At 44.5% G+C, this 23809-nt stretch overlaps 3 protein-coding genes across 3 annotated transcripts in view; 1 reads left to right on the forward strand and 2 right to left on the reverse strand.

Annotated features, from left to right (window-relative positions):
• Positions 1 to 7969: 7969 nt before the first annotated feature.
• On the reverse strand, positions 7970 to 9302 carry LOC125374079 (BUD13 homolog). Its single transcript, XM_048384832.1, has 2 exons — positions 9275 to 9302; positions 7970 to 8781 (listed from the first exon to the last, which is right to left on the reverse strand). The coding sequence occupies exons 1-2, from the start codon at positions 9300 to 9302 to the stop codon at positions 7970 to 7972; spliced, it is 840 nt and encodes a 279-aa protein (XP_048240789.1).
• A 566-nt stretch (positions 9303 to 9868) lies between these two features.
• LOC124140662 (cdc42 homolog) lies at positions 9869 to 21629 on the reverse strand. The gene is made up of 3 exons (XM_046508346.2): positions 21393 to 21629; positions 18359 to 18444; positions 9869 to 10728 (listed from the first exon to the last, which is right to left on the reverse strand). Exons 1-3 carry the CDS (start codon positions 21526 to 21528, stop codon positions 10339 to 10341), a joined length of 612 nt encoding a protein of 203 aa, XP_046364302.1. The 5' UTR covers positions 21529 to 21629; the 3' UTR covers positions 9869 to 10338.
• The window catches only part of LOC124140657 (MAP3K12-binding inhibitory protein 1-like), a 33560-nt gene continuing 23203 nt past the window's right edge, over positions 13453 to 23809 (forward strand). The window contains exon 1 of the mRNA XM_046508339.2: positions 13453 to 13546. Within this exon, the coding sequence (XP_046364295.2) occupies positions 13457 to 13546 (90 nt within the window). The 5' untranslated portion in view covers positions 13453 to 13456. The remainder of the gene's footprint in view (positions 13547 to 23809) is intronic.

Here is a 23809-nt window from a genome sequence, read left to right on the forward strand (position 1 = left end):
TTCTCTCAGTCCGACGCCGAAGTTAGTGGACATAAATCATCTTAACGCTGCCTACAGCAGGCAGGGAGTTGGTCGGACATAATGTGCGCTCAGTAATACTACCATGTGACGACTGCATGTGAGCGGTAATACTACTATGTGACGACTATCTGTGCTCAGTAATACTACCATGTGACGACTACGTGTTCTCAGTAATACTACCATGTGACGACTGCGTGTGCTCAGTAATACTACCATGTGACGACTGCGTGTGAGCAGTAATACTACCATGTGACGACTGCGTGTGAGCAGTAATACTACCATGTGACGACTGCGTGTGAGCGGTAATACTACTATGTGACGACTATCTGTGCTCAGTAATACTACCATGTGACGACTACGTGTTCTCAGTAATACTACCATGTGACGACTGCGTGTGCTCAGTAATACTACCATGTGACGACTGCGTGTGAGCAGTAATACTACTATGTGACGACTACGTGTTCTCAGTAATACTACCATGTGACGACTGCGTGTGCTCAGTAATACTACCATGTGACGACTGCGTGTGAGCAGTAATACTACTATGTGACGACTACGTGTGCTCAGTAATACTACCATGTGACGACTGCGTGTGAGCAGTAATACTACCATGTGACGACTGCCTGTGTGAGCAGTAATACTACCATGTGACGACTACGTGTGCTCAGTAATACTACCATGTGACGACTGCGTGTGCTCAGTAATACTACCATGTGACGACTGCGTGTGCTCAGTAATATTACTATGTGACGACTGCGTGTGAGCAGTAATACTACCATGTGACGACTGCGTGTGCTCAGAATACTACTATGTGACGACTGCGTGTGAGCAGTAATACTACTATGTGACGACTATCTGTGCTCAGTAATACTACTATGTGACGACTGCGTGTGCTCAGTAATACTATATACTATGTGACGACTACGTGTGAGCAGTAATACTACTATGTGACGACTACGTGTGAGCAGTAATACTACCATGTGACGACTGCGTGTGCTCAGTAATACTACTATGTGACGACTGCGTGTGCTCAGTAATACTACCATGTGACGACTGCGTGTGCTCAGTATTACTATTATGTGACGACTGCGTGTGAGCAGTAATACTACCATGTGATGACTGCGTGTGAGCAGTAACACTACCATGTGACGACTGCGTGTGAGCAGTAATACTACCATGTGACGACTGCGTCTGAGCAGTAATACTACCATGTGACGACTGCGTGTGAGCAGTAACACTACCATGTGACGACTGCGTGTGAGCAGTAATACTATTTTATCACGACTGCCTGTGTGAGCGGTATACGAAACACGCGTTCCAACAAACCCAATCATGTCTCTTGTTTTTCACTGATTTTGTAAAAGGCAGCTTTAAATGCACCGATTTCTAAATAAAATCATGAATCGTCCTACCAGTCTAAGAATTACAAAACGCCCTCGTCGTTGATGCCCATGTCTAAACCAGCTGGGACATATTCATTACTTAAGCCCCATTCACATGGACACTTTTACTTACGTGAGTATATATACTTACATAAGTAAGTTTACTTATGGTGGCATGTGAACGCATTTGCTTACGTGAGTAAATATACTCCAGGAGTAAAGAGACATGAGTAAAAGTATATTTGCTACACCTGATGAGGTCTAGTAAAAGTATATTTACTCAAAAGTATAAATGCTCCTGGAGTATTTCTGGTCATGTGAACAGATACTCTATTGTTCTAAACTCCGCAGAGGAGGCACGCCAGTAAATTGTTATGGCCACCTTGTGATCCAGCTCCAATGGTTCCCTCACATACATTTCCTGTGCAGGAAAATACGGCAGTGGTTCCTTGCAAAGAACATAAAATTATTCTCGTGTCATGCGAAAGTTATCGATCCACAGTTTATCATCAAATGATCGTTTGACGACATTGTTTCACCAGTGTTTAGAACGTTCTCTCTTCCACAGTTCTCTTTCCTGGCATAATCCTAAGACTAATCCCATACTAAGAAAGTATGGAAAGTCTCTCTTTCGCCTCTGGTTGACTATCTTCGACAGCGACATGGCCTCAAATGATAAAAGTCCACAATTTATTTGTGAAATGATGTTTAATTCTGCCTTGCATAAACTTCATGTGAACGCAATGTAAATATACTTTTGCTTACATGAGTAAATATACTCCATGAATAAATTTGCATACATGAGTAAATTTTGTCCATGTGAATGGGGCTTTACTCTCGACATTGTAGCGTCTTCCTTAAGTATAAACAGGACCTCGGGAAATCTTTACAGGTTTCAGTATCATTGAACAAAATTACAGTCAGCTACGTTTATAACGAAAACGCGTATTACGAACTGACTGATATAACGAACTTAATTTTATTCCCGGCCATTTGTTGTATATATGCTGTATATATGCTTGTGACGAACTACGGTTATAACTAAAATTAGTGGTTCCTTTGTGTTCGTTATAACCGTAGTTTACTGTATATAAAAACAGAATTTAGAGCCGTCTTTTGGTGTCGCAGGAGATAACATGCTGTATAACCGTGAGATTTGAAGAAAACAACTCTCTAAACCAAGCAGTACAAACAAGGTCCAAATATTCATACCTTGTTTATGCTCTAATCATGCGTCACATTGAGATGACCTGAAGTAGGTTTGTTTATTTCTTTTGGATGACATACCACATGCATTACCACTGTAATGAAATATTGTCAGCCTGGCGTTAACATCGGATTGAAATGTTTGTTTGGTGTTTAACGCCGCACTCAGCAATGTTCCAGCTATATGACGGCGGTCTGTAAATAATCGAGTCTGGACCGGGTAAGCCAGTGGTTGACATCATGAGCATCGATCTAAATAATTTGAACAGATCGGCATGCATCAACCAAGTCAGTGAGTCTGACCACGTGACCTGACTCCGTCCGGATTTGTTACTGAAGACCAATTCTAACCCTGGAATTCACGTGGTCTCTCAATAGGTACACGCAATTTCCTTTTCAATGTAAACGTTTGCAAACACGCGGCAGTTCACAGTGTTAAAACAACGAAAGAACAAGGCGAGCAACTTAGGTTTACATGTCGGCATGTGCAAATAGTTCAAGTTCAAAACTTAATTCATTATCAAGGGTTTCGTTTCGTTGACGTTGCAACGCGTGTGATCGAAGTGAAGCCTGGAAGTAGGTGTTTCGGAGAGCATCCCCTTGTCTTCAGCTTGTGTAATAACAACTTGAGTGAGTGAGTTGGGTTTTACGACGCTTCTAACAATATTCCAACATTATCACGGCGGAGGACACCACACATGGGCTTCACATAGTGTAGCCTTGCAGGGAATATAACCCGGGCCGCCCCAGTGACAACTAGAGAGTAAGAAAGGCTGCTGACTTATCGCATCTCGAGTCTACGCTATAGTTACTCCCTGAGAAGACAACGTCGCCACATTTTGTCATTGTGCATTATACGTTGTCAACCAATCTCAACGGATATTTTGTGTGATGTACATAGGCTCACACACAGGGTACATCACACCATTAGCCCCGAGGGATGGGCTGACAACCAATTTATCTCACTGGCATTCATTCATACAGACCCGGAATATATGTCCGACGTTTCTCTTAGTAAAACGCTTTGATTCAGCCATTTGGACAGCTAGCAGACGACGCAAACGAACCCAGTTACTTCCCTTTACCCAATGCAGCGGACAAATATCGGCTCTTTTCAGCTCAACGATACTTATGCGAGAATAGCAAGTTACCCAAGGTGTGTTACGATTGATTTCTCAGCGAGGTAAATGAGCGGGCTACATGGAAAATAATTGCTTTTATCTGTCACTCAACTACGTCATGGTGGTGTATGTGAATCGGATTGGCATCTACTTTCAATACATATTATACATCTTATCCATATTTGACTTAATACCTTATGATCGGCACTTTATTTAAGCGAGTTTAACTTTTATCTAAACTTTTTTAGGTTCTAAACACGTGAATGAGCTTTAATCTGAATCAAATGCAACATATACACATCCCCATAATCTAAAAATGTTTAGAATATAAACACGTTTAAACTTTTAACATTCTTCAACTCTAAACATGTTTAGATTATGGGGATGTTGTATATATGTGGCGTTTAAGGCTGTGCCACGATAGCTCATTCATGTGTTTAGACCCTAAACATGTTTACATGTGCACACTAAATGTGTATTCCGTATATGATTTTAACACATTCCTAAACATGTTTACATGTGCACACTAAATGTGTATTCCGCATATGATTTTAACACATTCCTAAACATGTTTAGATCTAAACATGTCTTGTATGTGTGACCATTCTAAACACATTTGTTACAGTGTATCTAGCAGTTATATGTAACTTGTGATTCTAGTATTACGAAGCTGAGTTTCCCCTATATTTACCCTCCAATAGAGCGGCGTCGGTCTTGTGAAGCGCGATGCAAATATTTGGTTGTGGACTCACTCTCGCGTTCACACTGACCCCGTTTAGCAAGCGTTTGTCAGTCATCAACACCCTGTTGTTTAACGTTCAGAATTTCAGTACAAGTCCACATTATTGAAAAATAACAAGAATGCAATTGAACGGACGAACGATTACGCGTTATACAAAAAGCCGTTACAGATGGTACTTGTTGTTACCCTGCCTGGCGCTCGGCATCAAGGTGATAAAACAAGGGCGAGGAGTCAGCATACTCTGTCTGAGTGGGGTGTTCATGTTAAACTGCGGCGTGGTACCCCAGTGGGCTAACACTCTAAAACCAGCCTTAGTCCGGAATTGAACAACACACACACATATTAGCCATCCTTACAGTTGGTACTGTGCGCCTTCCCCGCCCGACCACGCACGCTGACATCGTGAATACCTGCACTCATCTTGAACGCGACGTTTAGCTCCCCTTCCACCTCACCTCATAACGTGTACGAGATCACCGAGTTGCTAGACCTTTTGTCGTTACCCAGTTGTCCCGGCATAGAACTCTCTACGTGCAGAAAAACAATTTTCTTAAAAACACCACCAACATAAAATATTTAAATATAGACAATGTAAGCTAATTTTCCTCATTCTGAACGCCGTTTGTAATACACTCGGGGGAATCAGCGCTTAAATCGGATATTTCGAATTGATCTTCCAGCACCGATTGTACCCAGTGATACACATATGATGACATTATATTTTTAAGGTACAATGTCTTGATACATGTCCAGTCACAAACTGGCCTGGGTGAAGAGGAATAAGGTCACATAGTGTCAGCTTATGATGCCGGGGAAAGTACCCATGTTACGCATCACATGGATTCTGGTGAGTAAGGGACACAACTCTGTACAGACAGTTTTGAAGCATCTGCACCCGAGTTGGTTTCCTGGCCGGGGAGAACTCAACACAGCTGTCTCGAGGTTCCAAAAGCACTGCCAACTTGACACCAGTACTACAGTCAGGTATAAGGGCGACTCTGAGGACCAAATGAATTAACCCGTTGTTGCCTACAATACTTTATGTTAAACGAGTATAGTCAGCCATCTATACGCAACATGCCTCACTAACAGGGCAAAATACTATGTAGCATGCATATCGGACGGTGGGAAGGTTGACATAAATATATATCAATCTATTGGTGGGTAAACACGCCCTACATATGTATCTATCTGTAGGTGGGTAAACACGCCCTAAATAAATATCGATCTGTACGTGGATAAAAACGCCCTAAATATATATCAATCTGTAGGTGGGTAAGCAGGCACTAACTACATATGGATCTGTAGGTGGGTAAACACGCCCTAAATATGTATCGATCTGTAGGTGGGTAAACACGCCCTGAATATGTTTCGATCTGTAGGTGAGGCACGCCCTTAATATGAATCGATCTGTAGGTGGTAAACACGCCCTAAATATATATCGATCTGTAGGTGGGTAAACACGCCTTAAATATATATCGATCTGTAGGTGGGTAAACACGCCCTAAATATATATCGATCTGTAGGTGAGGCACGCCCTTAATATGAATCGATCTGTAGGTGGTAAACACGCCCTAAATATATATCGATCTGTAGATGGGTAAACACGCCCTAAATATATATCGATCTGTAGGTGAGGCACGCCCTAAATATATATCGATCTGTAGGTGGTAAACATGCCCTAAATATATATCGATCTGTAGGTGGGTAACCACGCCCTACATATATATCGATCTGTAGGTGAGGCACGCCATTAATATGAATCGATCTGTAGGTGGGTAAACATGCCCTAAATATATATCGATCTGTAGGTGGGTAAACACGCCCTACATATATATCGATCTGTAGGTGAGGCACGCACTAAATATGAATCGATCTGTAGGTGGGTAAACATGCCCTAAATATATATCGATCTGTAGGTGGGTAACCACGCCCTACATATATATCGATCTGTAGGTGAGGCACGCACTAAATATGAATCGATCTGTAGGTGGGTAAACACGCCCTATATATGTTTCGATCTGTAGGTGGTAAACACGGCCTAAATATATATCGATCTGTAGGTGGGTAAACACGCCCTTAATATATATCGATCTGTAGGTGGGTAAACACGCCCTACATATATATCGATCTGTAGGTGAGGCACGCACTAAATATGAATCGATCTGTAGGTGGGTAAACACACACTAAATATGTATCGTTCTGTAGGTGGGTAAACACGCCCTAAATATATATCGATCTGTAGGTGGGTAAACACGCCCTAAATATATATATCGATCTGTAGGTGGGTAAACACGCCCTAAATATGTATCGATCTGTAGGTGGGTAAACACGCCCTAAATATGTATCGATCTGTAGGTGGGTAAACACGCCCTGAATATATATCGATCTGTAGGTGGGTAAACACACACTAAATATATATCGATCTGTAGGTGGGTAAACAAGCCCTACATATATATCGATCTGTAGGTGGGTAACACGCCCTAAATATATATCGATCTGTAGGTGGGTAAACACGCCCTAAATATATATCGATCTGTAGGTGGGTAAACACGCCCTTAATATGTAACGATCTGTAGGTGGGTAAACACACTAAATATATCGATATGTAGGTTGGTAAACACACTAAATATATCGATCTGTAGGTGGGTAAACACCCTAAATATATATCGATCTGTAGGTGGGTAAACACCCTAAATATATATCGATCTGTAGGTGGGTAAACACACACTAAATATATTGATAATAGGTCGGTTAACACGCCCTAAATATATATATATTTGTAGAAAGGTTATCTCGCCCAATATATATATATATCGGTCTGTAGGTAGAATTACAGACCCTAAATATCTCTCTCTCTCTCTCTCTCTCTCTCTCCAAATAACAGATAACAGACTTAATGTATCATATTTATGATAAAGCGAAGGGTTTCACATACAACACTATACATTTTTCCGATAACGTGAAATAAAACATTGGGTTTATCTAATATCATATATACTTCACATGGAAGGATAAACCCTCGTCACAAACTTTGTTTTCATCGCAATGTAATATATGTCTCGAACATGTACAGGACAATTCAAACATATTCATGACTATACGTGAGCGGCCTTTCCGGCCCTCTAGGGTGACTTCCTGTCTCCGCCGTGATGTCAGCGGGCGCAGAGCATCAGGAAACGTCCAATTCAAGTGACAGTATATTCTAGCATTGTGTCACACCGCGCCCAGTGTCTGACAGACATAGTTGTCCATATGAGATCCGTGTTTGTGGCACATATTGGTGTCAGTTGTGCGCGTGTTCGTCCCGATATTGGTCCGTGTTGGTAGAGTAGCCCGGATGTCCCTGGAGGTCGGGCTGGTTCCTGGTGTATCCGGTCGGATCTGGGAGGTCGGGTTGGTCTTTGATGCATCTGGTCGGATCTGGGAGGGTCGGGCTGGTCTTTGATGCATCTGGTCGGATCTGGGAGGGTCGGGCTGGTCTCTTCGCTGATGCATCAGGTCGGATCTTGGAGGGTCGGGCTGGTCTCTGATGTATCAGGTCGGCTCTTGGAGGTCGGGCTGGTCTCTGATGCATCTGGTCGGATCTTGGAGATTAGGCTGGTCTCTGATGCATCTGGTCGGATATGGGAGGTGGGGCTGGTCTCTAATGTATCAGGTCGGCTCTTGGAGGTCGGGCTGGTCTCTGATGCATCTGGTCGGATCTTGGAGATTAGGCTGGTCTCTGATGCATCTGGTCGGATATGGGAGGTGGGGCTGGTCTCTGATGCATCTGGTCGGATCTTGGAGGTGGGGCTGGTCCCTGATGCATCTGGTCGGATATGGGATGTGGGGCTGGTCTCTGATGCATCTGGTCGGATATGGGATGTGGGGCTGGTTCCTGGTGTATCAGGTCGGATATGGGAGGTGGGACTGGTCCCTGATGCATCTGGTCGGATATGGGATGTCGGGCTGGTCTCTGATGCATCTGGTCGGATATGGGATGTGGGGCTGGTTCCTGGTGTATCAGGTCGGATCTGGGAGGTCGGGCTGGTCTCTGATGCATCTGGTCGGATATGGGATGTGGGGCTGGTTCCTGGTGTATCAGGTCGGATATGGGAGGTGGGGCTGGTCCCTGATGCATCTGGTCGGATATGGGATGTCGGGCTGGTCTCTGATGCATCTGGTCGGATATGGGATGTGGGGCTGGTCTCTGATGCATCAGGTCGGATCTGAGATGTGGGGCTGGTTCCTGGTGTATCAGGTCGGATCTGGGATGTGGGGCTGGTCTCTGATGCATCAGGTCGGATCTGGGAGGTGGGGTTGGTCTCTGATGCATCAGGTCGGATCCGACCAGGTCAGTATGATCAACGCGGCCTCTAGACCAGGTTCGTGGTCATCTTGGACTCCATGGAGCTCGTACAATAGAAGCAAGGATATGGCTTAAACGTAACCGTCTAGTCCACATCGTGATATCCCATGTGTGCCTATATCCTAAACAGTGCAATATATACACATGATCAGACGTCTACCCTTGACATTATTCTGACTGCTGGGCCAAACACAACATTGTAGGGTAAGAGATCCTGGTGGTGGTCTAGCTGCCGCGAGTAGCATACACCATGAACAAGCTGGTAGTTGTATCACTATATTCCAACCCAGTTGTACACATAGGTCACCAGACCAGCAGGAACACCTAATTTCGAGGCAAGATTCTGAATAACACAATCAATTTGATGATGCTCTCAGGTAAGTACTATTCTATATTCTACCCGAAAGCACCCTCGACTATCGAGTGTATAAAATCGTCATTCTATACTCACCGCCAAAAGTAACGCGAATAACATACATGTCGGTTAAAATATGAAGAACGAATCATAATTCAAGAGATATTAGATTGGTTCAATGCACCATCGAACATACTAGTACTGGTATGTTGTGTGAACCGACACTCATGTACGCATCACATGTGACGTCATAGATCCATGACTTGAGATGCACCATTTGACTCGTGCAGGATTAGTGTCTAAAGTTTGTAATTTACGTGCAGCATATCGTGATAAGAATGAAGATCGTCTGTGGTAACACTTGACTGACTGTTAGTTTTGTCATTAAGTGGTACACATTGGAAACATCTCAACGAACAAACTTCTCTATATGTTTCTATTGTTCGCGTTTCTTTTGGCGGTGAGTATATTATTTATCACAAAAGAATAAAAAAATATAATTCCCTAGATAACTGAGGATGACCCGGAGTGGCAAACACGTGGATGACAGAACGGTTTGCAATACACAACTGTGACGAGTACTAACGACACCTACAATCTCACCAGTGTCATGTAAAGTAGATGTTCTGGCAGGATGAGATATCAAGTCCACCAAAATAGTTCAGGTGCCATTTCAACCACTCCTGTTCGCATTGTTACGAAATAGTTTTGACATTTAATTTTAATACAGTGTTACATATACTCCTTGTATCAATAGGATCCATACAGACATCACGGTACGGTATTGGTAACGCACCACGCAGTATCACGATACACCGACAATCGGTGAATCGTCACAGCCTTGGGCGGCATAGACGTAGACTTGCTCAGCTCTCTAAGGTAATAATTATTAGCTTAAATCATAATTTCTAGATTATGTAAATAATACCAAGTTGTCCCTATAAGAGACTGTTTGTACTGTCCACAAATCTAGACTTGCCTATTAGAAGGATAGAACTCCCACACATCCATGGGCTTTTCGTTCAATACAGCCTTGGAGCAAGGCTATCATTGGGTCGAAACCTCGCTCGCAAGGAGCCAGACATGACCAGTAATTCAGACCAGTATAAACTCAGCACCTTGACACAGCCGTCGACTTGACAGATGAGTTACAACGTCGACTATGATACCACACAACTCTTTTTCTTGGTATCCACGGGAACGTACTTGTCCATATACGCGAGAGCCGCGCTTTCAAACACTCTCCGTAGTCCCACACAGCTCTTGGCCGAGCACTCCACGTAGCCGAACGCGCCCAGTTCCTCCGCCTTCCGCATCCCTTCCTCGACAGGGATGGACCGACTCTTGGGGTCAGCGTCCTTGGTAATGGTGTTCCTGGCGTCCGTCTTTGTGCCCACGAGGAGGAAGGGGGCAGTGGGGGAGTAGTCCCGGATCTCTGGCACCCAGTGGTGCTCCACGCGATCCAGGGAGGACGGGTTGGTGACGTCATAGCACACCAAGTATACGTCAGTGTTGTGGCATACCTTCTCCCGCAGCTTCTGGTACTCGTCCTGCAAACGTGGACCATAGCAGTTATTATAAATATTTATCACACGCATATGGTATCACTTTTAGAATACATTCAAAGTCTTACCTAGGAGTGAGTGAGGGAGTCAGTTGGGTAGACAATATTACAGTTATATCACGGCGTGTCAGCCTAATGCGGAAGGGAAGTTCAAAGAACCGCAGACGTTTACCATTTAAATTGGTGAAAGCCACAAGGACCGATCTAGTGCTGCCGACACATGGGTGCGGAAGAGTCTGTCACGAACCCGCTTCTGTGGAATCTGTGACGAACCCGCCCATGGAGGATGTGACCAACCCGCCCCTGAGGAATCTGTGACCAACCCGCTTCTGAGGAATCTGTCACGAACCCGCCCATGGAAGAATCTGTGACCAACCCGCCCCTGGGGAATCTGTGACCAACCCCGCTCCTGAGGAATCTGTGACCAACCCGCTTCTGAGGAATCTGTCACGAACCCGCCCATGGAGGAATCTGTGACCAACCCGCCCCTGGGGAATCTGTGACGAACCCGCTTCTAAGGAATCTGACACGAACCCCTCCTGAGTAATCTGTGACGAACCCACCTATGAGGAATCTGCGGCGAACCCACCTATGCGGAATCTGCGGCGAACCCGCTCCTGAGGAATCTGTGTTGAACACACCCCTGAGGAATCTGTGGCGAACCCGCCTATGAGGAATCCGTGACGAACCCACCCATGAGGAATCTGTGGCGAACCCGCCTATGAGGAATCCGTGACGAACCCGCCCCTGAGGAAACTGTGGCGAACACACCCCTGAGGAATCCCTGGCGAACCCACCCATGAGGAATCTGTGGCGAACCCGCCTATGAGGAATCTGTGGCGAACCCGCCCCTGAGGAAACTGTGGCGAACACACCCCTGAGGAATCCCTGGCGAACCCGCCCCTGAGGAATCCGTGACGAACCCGCCCCTGAGGAATCCGTGACGAACCCGCCCCTGAGGAATCTGTGGCGAACCCGCCCCTGAGGAAACTGTGGCGAACACACCCCTGAGGAATCCGTGACGAACACACCCATGAGGAATCTGTGGCGAACCCACCCATGAGGAATCTGTGACGAACCCACCCATGAGGAATCTGTGGCGAACCCACCCATGAGGAATCTGTGGCGAACCCACCCATGAGGAATCTGTGGCGAACCCACCCATGAGGAATCCGTGACGAACCCGCCCCTGAGGAAACTGTGGCGAACACACCCCTGAGGAATCCCTGGCGAACCCGCCCCTGAGGAATCCGTGACGAACCCGCCTCTGAGGAATCTGTGGCGAACCCGCCTGTGAGGAATCTGTGACCAACCCACCCATGAGGAATCCCTGGCGAACCCACCCATAAGGAATCTGCGGCGAACCCGCTCCTGAGGAAACTGTGGCGAACCCACCCCTAAAGGAATCTGTGGCGAACCCGCCTTTGAGGAATCTGTGGCGAACCCGCCTCTGAGGAATCTGTGGCGAACCCGCCTGTGAGGAATCTGTGGCGAACCCGCCTGTGAGGAATCCCATAGCTTTATCCCAAGGCCACCCTCATCACATAGCTTCATCCTCAGTCCACCCCATGACAACTCAATGAGACTGTTTCTTATATCATGGCATATAGCACGTTAATGCAATAAATATAAAAAAATAAACTCCAACTGCTTGAACATTTACACCTTGACGATCAAGCGTCAGTTATATTCCTACAGCGTCTTTCTGGACATAAACGAAGTTTCAGTGAAGTCTATGTGGGAGCCTCTATTCCATGTGTTACGCAGAGATATGTATTGACGTGAACTCCCTGTTCACCGCGGAACGACCGTCAAGAAATATGCTGCTGTTCAACTCGGGCGTCAGCTTATTTTCTTAAAGGGGACAACTGTTATTTCAAGCGTCCTATATCCTAGCGAGACAACACTCCTTCAAGTCTGCCATGGAGGGGTTGTATAGGTTGCCGAGTGGTCGATACGTTGGCATGCCCTGCCTGTGACCTGGGTTTGATTTCCATCATTGGAAAAACAGCGACTCACTCACTCACTCACTCTGCCGAGGGGCAAGCTCCGCCTTATAGACCCTCACACCAACAACTCTGTTACTCAACCAAAGTGCACGTGATTGACAGGCCGTGTTGCCCACCTGTCGTGCAGCCATCGAGGCCGTGTATAAGTGACGATGGCATGTAAATGAGGGACTAGACTAGACTACGGCCTGTCATCAATCTCCACAACATCATCACTGTGCAATAGCATGACACATTACCAGCATACCGCCGCGTTCTCACCCACAGTCACCAATACCTGATTGACACGGGTTGTAACACCCGTCAGCCGCTAACGAGCTGTTGTAAACTTGACTGCTAACTCGTAAAAGGTACTGTAGAATGCCTTTGAAATTCCGTACACACAAACACATATATTTGCACCTTATATAGCACATGTGTTTATGTTGCCTCTGTTGTGTATTGATATCTCAGGGTTTGGGACTTGATTTGGTTATGAATTATTCAGATTCCGGTGGGCCGTGCCTGAGTTTGTTTACTTGGTGCAGTATGTTGATACGTTATGACGTACAGCAGGTATCATAAACCTTGAATCGACTGGCTAAATAAACTCTGTGCACTGGACATTCCGGCACGGTGTATGTAGACAGGAATTTGTTGTGGTAGTCAGTTTAAACATGCAATAATTTCAAGCAGTCTGTACATGCCTTTGATCTAGGTCGTCGAATGAAAGGGGAGATAACTGAGACAGATGAACATGTCCGCCGTGCGAGGCGGGCTGATGAATGCGCTCATGACGACATCGCAGCTGTTCAGGTAATTGATTCTGGCATCAATGGTTCACGAAGTGTTTATGAAATACTAAAGCTGGGTATATTTTTTAAGTACACTACGTGTGATATTGTCCGGATTCCAGCGCATGTTGGGCTGTATGGAAATGAGATGGCAGACCCAAAATCCAAATCTGGCTTGCAAAATCCTTACGTAATAATATCTGATTTCAGACCCGAACCAAACGATTTCGACTTCATTTTAATGAGTGAGAATGGTTTTACGCCTCTTTAGCAATATTCAAGCAATATAACGGCGGGGAACACCAGAAATGGGCTTCAAACATTGTACCCATGTGGGGAATCGAACCCGGGTCTTCGGCGTGACGAGCGAACGCTTTAACCACTGGGCTACCCCACCGCCCCGACAGGAATATGAAAGAATCGGGTTCCCTTAACTTCTTTTGAGTAGTATATACCGTACCCATCCAGGTGTTAATCAGGACTATATCACTGATATGTCCGAAGTTTCACTGCATCAATGGCTACTTGACGAGTAGCTAGACTTTTACCTCGACATGCTGAGTGGGTGGCCAAGTGGGCCGAGTGTTCGCTTATCCTGCTTACCTCTGAGTTTGTATACCCCACGTGGGAAAATTTATATGGATTTGTTTCTGTCCTGGGAGAAGCCGTCGGACTGTTAAGGTGGGGACACTAATTTACTTATTCACTCAATTATGAAATTTGAGCAGCTAATCAAGTTTCACATGGTATTCACATCCCGTTCAATGTTTGACCACGCTCTCTGCGCTGTTGGCGTCAAACAACCAACGTGTTTGATTGGCGTGCGTCACAACTCGCATAGATGTTTATAATACAACAACACTGTTTGAACCGAATAAAAAATAACAAATGTATCATTGAAACGTGCATGATCCCAGCACAGTCAGCGGTTATCGCTCCTCTCGTCGTGTTTCCAATTACATGTATTTTCGTGAACTTTCAAATACGTCGGGTGGACATGATTGGCGCGTTCGATGCTGAAGGGGAGGGTGGAGGACGCGCGCGTGTGTGTGTATCTGTGTGTGTGCGTTCGTATGTGTGTCTGTGTGTGTGTCGTATGTTCATAATTTAACCAGTGAAATACGTTACATTTTTATATAACCGAGGAAAACCATGCAGACAAAGCGTTTGCCTTGCCCCAAGTCGCTACTGAATGATAAATCCGCGGATGATCATTTCCACATAGACTTGTGCAAGTCTAGTCAACATGTTCTTGTATGTCAACAAGTTACGCTTCTCACGGGACAATGTTGCCGTTGTACAGTCCACAGCTTTAGATACCAGAGTGAGTGAGTATGGTTTTACGCCGCCTTTAGCTAACGCGCGAGGAAGGTATAAGTGTTTAGGTGCCACGACTGATATAATTCAATAACATGATAGTAACCGAAATGATATAAATCGTAATCAAATATAATGAAAATGAAATATCGACGTTAATCGTTCGAGACAAGCGAACTACCGATGATAAACCATAACGCCCTTCATATCGTGGTGAAAGGGACATCGTCTCAAACGATAAGTACACTTTATGTATAACTCGACAAATAGCTATAAATAAACCTTTCCTTGAACTGAAAATGATGGTATCCATTGTTGTCAGTATATTCAATAACAAGTTGTTTGCCATCGCTCCTCGAAATGACAGATAGCGTTATGAAATAAATGCGCCCGTTATTTAAAAAAACCCTATCAATTACTGGTGTCTGCGTATCGTGATTCCTTAAACTTCCTAAGTGCAGACAAAAGGTGGGGTTAGATCTTTCCCCCATTAGTCTATCGCAAGAGGCGGTTTAGTGTGGGCGTTGCTGATGATATCAATCACTGGTTTGTCTGTTTGAGACTCGACTGTTTACAGGCGGCCGTCATATTGCCAACATGAAACAAACAACATGTTATTTAGGCCCAGTCACGCCTTTGACATGGGGTTCGGGGGAGTATGGACAGGGATGAGTGTTGTGACGTTGTCATAGTAACCATGAAGTGTTCATTCACATTACTGAAGGTTTCGGTTGCTGCTGTCTCTACCGGAAGGAAATGTTAGACTAGAAAACGGATTACTGATAAATATATTCAAAAAATCACTGCGTAAACAGAATGCGGAAGTGGTGTAATCACCACTATACTGTTATGCCTCATTCGTCACAGACCAGGGGTAACAAGCTATACTATGGTATATACCATGGATACCCTGGTATATTCAATGGATGCACTGTTATATACTATGGATACCCTGTTATATGCTATGGATACCCTGTTATATACTATGGATACCCTATTATAGGCTCTGGATACCCTGGTATATTCAATGGATACCCTGTTATATTCTATTGATACCCTGTTATATGCTATGGATACCCTGTTATATGCTATGGATACCCTATTATAGGCTCTGGATACCCTGGTATATTCAATGGATACCCTGTTATATACTATTAAACCTTTTATATGCTATGGATACCCTGTTATATACTATGGACACCCTGTTATATGCTATGGATACCCTGGTATATGCTATGGATACCCTGCTATATACTATGGATACCCTGTTATATAATATGGATAACCTGCCATTTACTGGGAAAGATTTCACTAATGATACCCTGCCATATATGATGAATATCCTGCTATATGTTATGGGTACCCAGCTATATACTATGGATATCCTGCTATATACTATGGATACCCTGATGTCTACTATGGATACCCTGATATATACTACGGATACCCTGCTATATACTATGGATACCCTGTTCTATGCTATGGATACCCTGCTATATACTCTGGATTCCCTGCTATATACTATGGATACCCTGATATATACTATGGATACCCTGCTATATACTATGGATACCCTGATGTCTACTATGGATACCCTGATATATACTACGGATACCCTGCTAGTTACTATGGATACCCTGCTATATGTTATGGATACCCTGCTATATACTCTTGATTCCATGCTATATACTATACACTGATATATAATATGGATACGCTGATATATATACTACGGATACTCTGGTGTATACTGGGGATACCCTGCTATATACTATGGATGCCCTGACATTTACTGGGAAAGATTTCACTAATGATATCCTGCCAAATATGATGAATATCCTGCTATATGCTATGGATACCCTGTTATATACCAACGGACACCCTGCTATACACAACGGACACCCTGTTATACACAACGGACAACCTGCTTTACACAACGGACACCCTGTTATACACAACGGACACCCTGTTATACACAACGGACACCCTGTTATACACAACGGACACCCTGTTATACACAACGGACAACCTGCTTTACACAACGGACACCCTGCTATACACAACGGACACCCTGTTATACACTACGGACACCCTGTTATACACTACGGACACCCTGTTATACACAACGGACACCCTGTTATACACAACAGACACCCTGTTATACACAACGGACACCCTGCTATACACAACGGACACCCTGTTATACACAACGGACACCCTGTTATACACAACGGACAACCTGCTTTACACAACGGACACCCTGTTATACACAACGGACACCCTGCTATACACAACGGACACCCTGCTATACACAACGGACACCCTGCTATACACAACGGACACCATGTTATACACTACGGACACCCTGTTATACACAACGGACACCCTGTTATACACAACGGACACCCTGTTATACACAACGGACACCCTGTTATACACAACGGACACCCTGTTATACACAACGGACACCATGTTATACACAACGGACACCCTGTTATACACTACGGACACCCTGCTATAAACAACGGACACCCTGCTATACACAACGGACACCCTGTTTTACACTACGGACAACCTGCTTTACACAACGGACACCCTGTTATACACAACGGACACCCTGTTATACACAACGGACACCCTGTTATACACAACGGACACCCTGTTATACACTACGGACACCCTGCTATACACAACGGACACCCTGTTATACACAACGGACACCCTGTTATACACAACGGACAACCTGCTTTACACAACGGACACCCTGTTATACACAACGGACACCCTGTTATACACAACGGACACCCTGTTATACACAACGGACACCCTGTTATACACTACGGACACCCTGTTATACACATTGGACACTCTGTTATACACAACGGACACCCTGTTATACACAACGGACACCCTGCTATACACAACGGACACCCTGTTATACACAACGGACACCCTGTTATACACAACGGACAACCTGCTTTACACAACGGACACCCTGTTATACACAACGGACACCCTGTTATACACAACGGACACCCTGTTATACACAACGGACACCCTGTTATACACTACGGACACCCTGTTATACACATTGGACACTCTGTTATACACAACGGACACCCTGTTATACACAACGGACACCCTGTTATACACAACGGACACCCTGTTATACACAACGGACACCCTGTTATACACTACGGACACCCTGTTATACACAACGGACACCCTGTTATACACAACGGACACCCTGCTATACACAACGGACACCCTGCTATACACAACGGACACCCTGTTATACACAACGGACACCCTGTTATACACAACGGACACCCTGTTATACACAACGGACACCCTGCTATACACAACGGACACCCTGTTATACACAACGGACACCCTGTTATACACTACGGACACCCTGCTATAAACAACGGACACCCTGCTATACACAACGGACACCCTGTTTTACACTACGGACACCCTGTTATACACAACGGACACCCTGCTACACACAACCTACCAGTCCAACTGTGTCCACCAGATTCAGGGAAACGGAAGTCCCCTCATATTCAAACTTGACCGGCTCCCGAGTCACGTGGGCAAACTCTGAAATACAGATATTTATACAATGACAAGTAGGATGAATTGCCAAACTGTCAATCAATGTGTCGCCTTCCAATAGCCGCGTCTGAAGAACGGGTCTAGCGGCCGTGAGACAGACACACTCGTGACTCTCTCCAGATTAAGTCCAAAAAGGATATTCAATTATTTTCATTTATAGACAGTTTTTCGAGGCGATAAACAACCCTGATATATTGGTATATGAAAATATGAAAGAAATTAGATCACCTGTATTAAACTACCTTTAATACGCCCCATGTATGGATGCGGTAACTGCTCGCTCATACTTTTGCATGACTTTTCATTAGGTTTAGAAAGAAGGTATTTCGCTGTGTGTGGGCGTGGCTGCATTCGCATGTGACACTGTATGATAAATTGGCTTGCATGCGCAGTTTCTAAAGTTAATTCAGTGAGTAATGTAACGCCTTAAATATTATAATTAAAAAATGACATTATATGACATTCAATTCTGTATTGTAAATAACCGTCTCAGTGGTTTAGTGGAGAGAGCGTCTGCTCGGAGAGAGGAGATCCCTAGCCGCTTCTAGTCAAACCAAAAGATGGTACTTGTTGTTACACTACCTGGATATCGGCATTAAGGAGCAAAAACAAGGACAGGTCGGCTGGGAGTCAGTATTATGTGCCTGAGTGGGGTATTCATGTTAAAATGTGGCGTGGTATCTCCGTGGGCTGAGACTGGCATTAGTCCGGACTAGTGCAAGCGGCTTCGCACACATCCATACACGCCGCTCGCTATATAAGTTTAAGAACGTGACGTTACTCCCTATTTCATTTCACGGTAAATAGGACAATTAGGAACAAGTATAATTTGCATAAGGCTCGCATTTTGGACTTGTTCCTCATTTTATATTCCTACTTACCCCAACGATGTGTAAACATTAATCTCTTTATACATAACAATTACATAAAAGAAACATTTTCTTGTGAATAGAACCTGGATTATGTTTTAGATTTGTCAAGTTCCTAAATCCGAAGCCGAGAACAAGCTATAACGTGGCTAGGACTGTGGTTCTGTTTGTGTTACCAAATACTTTATTAAAGTTTCACACACACGTCTCATATTTCACTTAGAAATTAACTGCCATTTCCTCGAAGTATGTCGGTAACAAGGCACCATTGTCCTTACAAAATGACATCCTGTTTTGCATATCGCCCTATCATTAAAAACTCAGGAATGCTTTGGGTCACGTGTTTATGTAATTGGCTCTATGTTCCGTGGTGCACGCGACAGTTTCCAGCTGGGTGCGAGTGCCACGCGCCACAGACAACCTAGGCCAGCCGTGTTTGGAAGATAAGGAGACGTCCCCCGATGTGTGGAGCTTCCTTTGCTGCAAGCCCCCACAACAGGTGGCCTTCGCCGGAAACAACTGTCGTCTGTTGTCACCCAAATTGGCGGGAATGCTATCAGATCGCTAAATGGAACGCTCTCTGTGTTATCCCTAATATTGATTGAGGTCGTCGGGTAATAAATTGTTATCCAACAGGAAATCGTTTTCAATCTGCAGCTGCGTTAGATGACGCAACATGTGACAGGTAATTAGATGACAAGTGGCACCTCGGAATACACAAACAACAGATGAACTTATTTACATCTTGTGTTGTCACTGAGCGATGATTTTAACGGAGTACAAGGAAATTCCGTATCTAATCTGTCAGCTTAATCTCATGATGATAAATAAAGTTGTTTCCTGTTTTTAGAGGACTTTTTTTGATAATGCAACAAAAATATGTTGAATCAACACCTATTTACATTTGTCGAAACTCTTATCGTGTTACATTCTGCTGTGCGTCAAGCCATGCATGTGTTAACAGACTTATCTGCCCTAGACACTGCTGTGATATGCACACCACATAATATGCCCATTATGTATGAACAATATGACAGTTTGTTACAAAACCTGTTACTCATGCAGCGGGGTTTATCCGATTCGGTGTTATTAGGCCGTGTTACATGAGCTGGTCGACCAATAGCACTTCACGCTATTAGCATTCCTATAGGCACAGAGGAAATACTAGGCAATGGTGGTCACACTTAGATCCAGTTGCTATGGGAAAGACCTGGTTCTCCACTGGTCACGGATTGTCACCACGTGTAGGGTGTTATAATATATATTTCCTAAACATAAAACAATAGTAAAACATGCCACGTGGTATGCAGGATTAATGCAACATGTCAACGAGTGCCTCGTTTGCAGCTGAACGATACAACGTGAGTGTTTTTGTACCTATAAACAATGGCTTTTCAACAAGTGACACTTTAACTTTTGACACAATCAACAGCATAATGAATAAATCGTATATTTTAATAGGCAAGATGGGGCCGCCAGAGATCTATAGTGCAGACGTGTTAACGCAGATATAAAACTGCCATAAGATTACGTAGATACAAATAAATCAATATAGAGGTGTTGTGATATTTATCAGTCAATACCTCCCCACATGGCCCTCCGACAAGCTGTGCCAGCCTTTATCCTACTTCACTAGCTTTGATCTTATTACTATTCACAATACGTCTGCAGTTGTACCTATATGCTAATGAATGTTTGCAGACGGGGAAGTTTATAAAGCGTTACATTTTTCTGACGGGATTTTTCTCCGCTGAGTTATTGATGCGTGTTTTGTATATAATTATGTGGACCTGTTTATGGCGTGTATCACGCTAGGCGCGGCTTCCTTAATGACTGGTATACTTAAGAGAGCTTAACTCAGCATGTTTCTACTGCCTGTATATGTTGACAGAAAGGGTCAATTAATATTTTGTATGATAGTTTTAAGTAATTACCTATCGATAGTACATATTTAACTATTAACTATACGACATTGTCAAAGGGGGCTTTGAATAATGATAAACGTTGAGGAAACATGTAGAAAGTAAGATGGTTAAATCTTGAGAAAGAAGTGTAGAAACTTACCGTTGTGCCAGTCCATAGATCCTGGGAGGTAGGACTCCGGGTATTTTCCTGTCAGAAAAGTAAGCATGAGGCATGTTTTGCCCACTCCCCCGTCCCCCACCGCCGTGCACGTGACCGTGTACTGCTTGCCTGCCATCCCCTCTGTCCGTGTCCCAGGCTAGCGTGTGAGTGACTGAGGCTTGTGCCGTGACGCAGTCTCGCGATACTCCCGGCGCTGGGCGGTGTGACGCGACTACAGTTGGGCTGCGAGATGGAGTTGGGGTCCAGGCAGAGAGTGTGTGTTGTCATACAGTGGGGCTAGGATCTGGGGAGTCTCGTCAGCTGTACTACCGTATGCCTTTTTTATAACCACAGCTCAGCTGTTTCCAATAATCCTTTTATTGAGTTTTTAAGACCTTTGCTCATCCAACTAAACTTTTTGTTGAATCGATCCTCTATTAGAGTTCACAGAACCCATCTTTTGAGAATAACCAATCACCTTTGCTGGCAGAAACCACTTTTTTTTAAATAATCTTTTAAAATAAACAAGCGTTACCTTCACTAGATACGCTGTTTTCGGCTTTGAAATATGTGTCTCCTCACTCCTCACTGTTACAGGGTCTATATCTCATGATACATGGGTAATATGTTTCCGTGGTAAAGACGGTCGTGCGGGAGGCAGGGGTGGGTGGGTGGGGGATCTGTAGAGAGAGAGAGGGGGGGGGGGGGGGGGGGGGGGCAGTTGGATGATGATGGGGACACACGGTATCAACATCACCGAGCCGCACACATCCACCAGAGTTTCCGTCGACGTCATCACCCACAGCGAGAAGGTTGAAGCTTTGGCGCGACTCGTTACAAATATTTGTTGTTGCCACAATGGGGAATTGTTAGGCATGCATTACCATAACCCCTGTCTCCTCCTTCAACTGCTAATGGATATTGGGCAGCATTTCACCCGCACTTGTAGCTGTGTTTGAACAAAGGGGAAGGTTTAATGCATTGTACCCTTTTCGTGAGACAATTTGTACCAAGACGGGCGCTGAGTTTAATACGGAGACAAACACAACCAAGTGCCCTCTGTAAGATCTCACACAACGTCTATGTCCCCGGGATAAGCGGGGAGGCTTCTCACCACCCTCTCACTCGCAAACAACTGGATTAACATTCCAGTCACAGCACATAGAACAATGTTACATACACACACACACACACACACACACACACACACACACACACACACACACACACACACACACACAACGTGAATCACATCTACATGTATCCTGATTGAGATAGTACAGTATCGCCACTGATATCCATCCCAGTGTTTTTCAATAAAAACGACCACGCCCCCTTTTACAAGAAAGTGGTGTCAACACGAGGGACTGTGTTTGGTTGGTACACATGCGCCCTATTCAAGTTTATGACGCGAGTACCTGCGGCCTGGGAAAGTTGAACGAGTTGAAGAGTGTCGAGAGACATACATACAGATACGCTGACAGAAAGAAACAGGTTGAAAAAAGTTTGTTTGTACACAACATGCGTGGGGAGAGGTTTTCCCAAAATAGATTCTGCAATATTCCTGATGGGAATGAGAGGCGAGGACAGCTTGTGAATGTCGCGAACCTTACTAAAACAATGCCTCTTAATGAGAGTTTGAAGAGGAAGGATGTCATTTATAAACTGCTAAGCCGGTATAATGAGACGGAATGAAAGGCGATTTAATTTGAACGAAACGTCACAACACTGAATACGGCCCAGGAGATTAAAGTCGGCATGAAGGGATTATACGACGCTTACAACATAATATTGGCGGACATTGTCATACTCGGGTTAAGTACTCATACAGATCCTAAAATCCGTTTATGTCAGTTTTTATTGAAGTAATTATTTTGACCTAAGAGTTAAGTAGCGAGCGTAGGATAACTAAGCAGGGAGCCGAGCAGCATGTTGCTATACTGACATCTAAACACCATCATCCGTGTAAGCAGACTCTGTACCCTCATCTTGTTCTCATGTATACACTGTAGGGCGGAGTACCCCAGACACATCACAGCGGCAGGGAGGGGCGTAGATAGGCCCTAGAGAAGGCTAAGTCCAATACCGCTGCAAGACATGTGTTGGTAAAGATTGTAAACTGAATGAAACTAAGTGATGGCTTCATATTTGTCATCCCGCCGTGATATACCTGTCATACCGTCGGGATATATGTCATGCCGTCATGATATATCTGTCATACCGTCGGGATATACCTGTTATACCGTCGTGATATATGTCATGCCGCCATGATATATCTGTCATACCGTCGTGATATACCTGTTATACCGTCGTGATATATGTCATGCCGTCATGATATATCTGTCATACCGTCGGGATATACCTGTTATACCGTCGTGATATATGTCATGCCGCCATGATATATCTGTCATACCGTC

The sequence above is a fragment of the Haliotis rufescens genome, unplaced genomic scaffold (assembly GCF_023055435.1).
Source record: "Haliotis rufescens isolate VD_foot unplaced genomic scaffold, xgHalRufe1.0.p SCAF_51, whole genome shotgun sequence".
NCBI lineage: Eukaryota > Metazoa > Mollusca > Gastropoda > Lepetellida > Haliotidae > Haliotis > Haliotis rufescens.

Bases quoted from the DNA above. Each gene is read 5' to 3' on its own strand.
- LOC125374079 (XM_048384832.1), bottom strand. From the start codon at position 9,302: ATGTATGTTATTCGCGTTACTTTTGGCG. The intron at 8,782-9,274 runs GTGAGTATAGAA...CTGATGCATCAG, and splicing joins TATTCGCGTTACTTTTGGCG to AGACCAACCCCACCTCCCAG.
- LOC124140662 (XM_046508346.2), bottom strand. From the start codon at position 21,528: ATGGCAGGCAAGCAGTACACGGTCACGTGCACGGCGGTGGGGGACGGG. The intron at 18,445-21,392 runs GTAAGTTTCTAC...TCTGTATTTCAG, and splicing joins ATCTATGGACTGGCACAACG to AGTTTGCCCACGTGACTCGG. The intron at 10,729-18,358 runs GTAGGTTGTGTG...CCACGTTTGCAG, and splicing joins TGGTGGACACAGTTGGACTG to GACGAGTACCAGAAGCTGCG.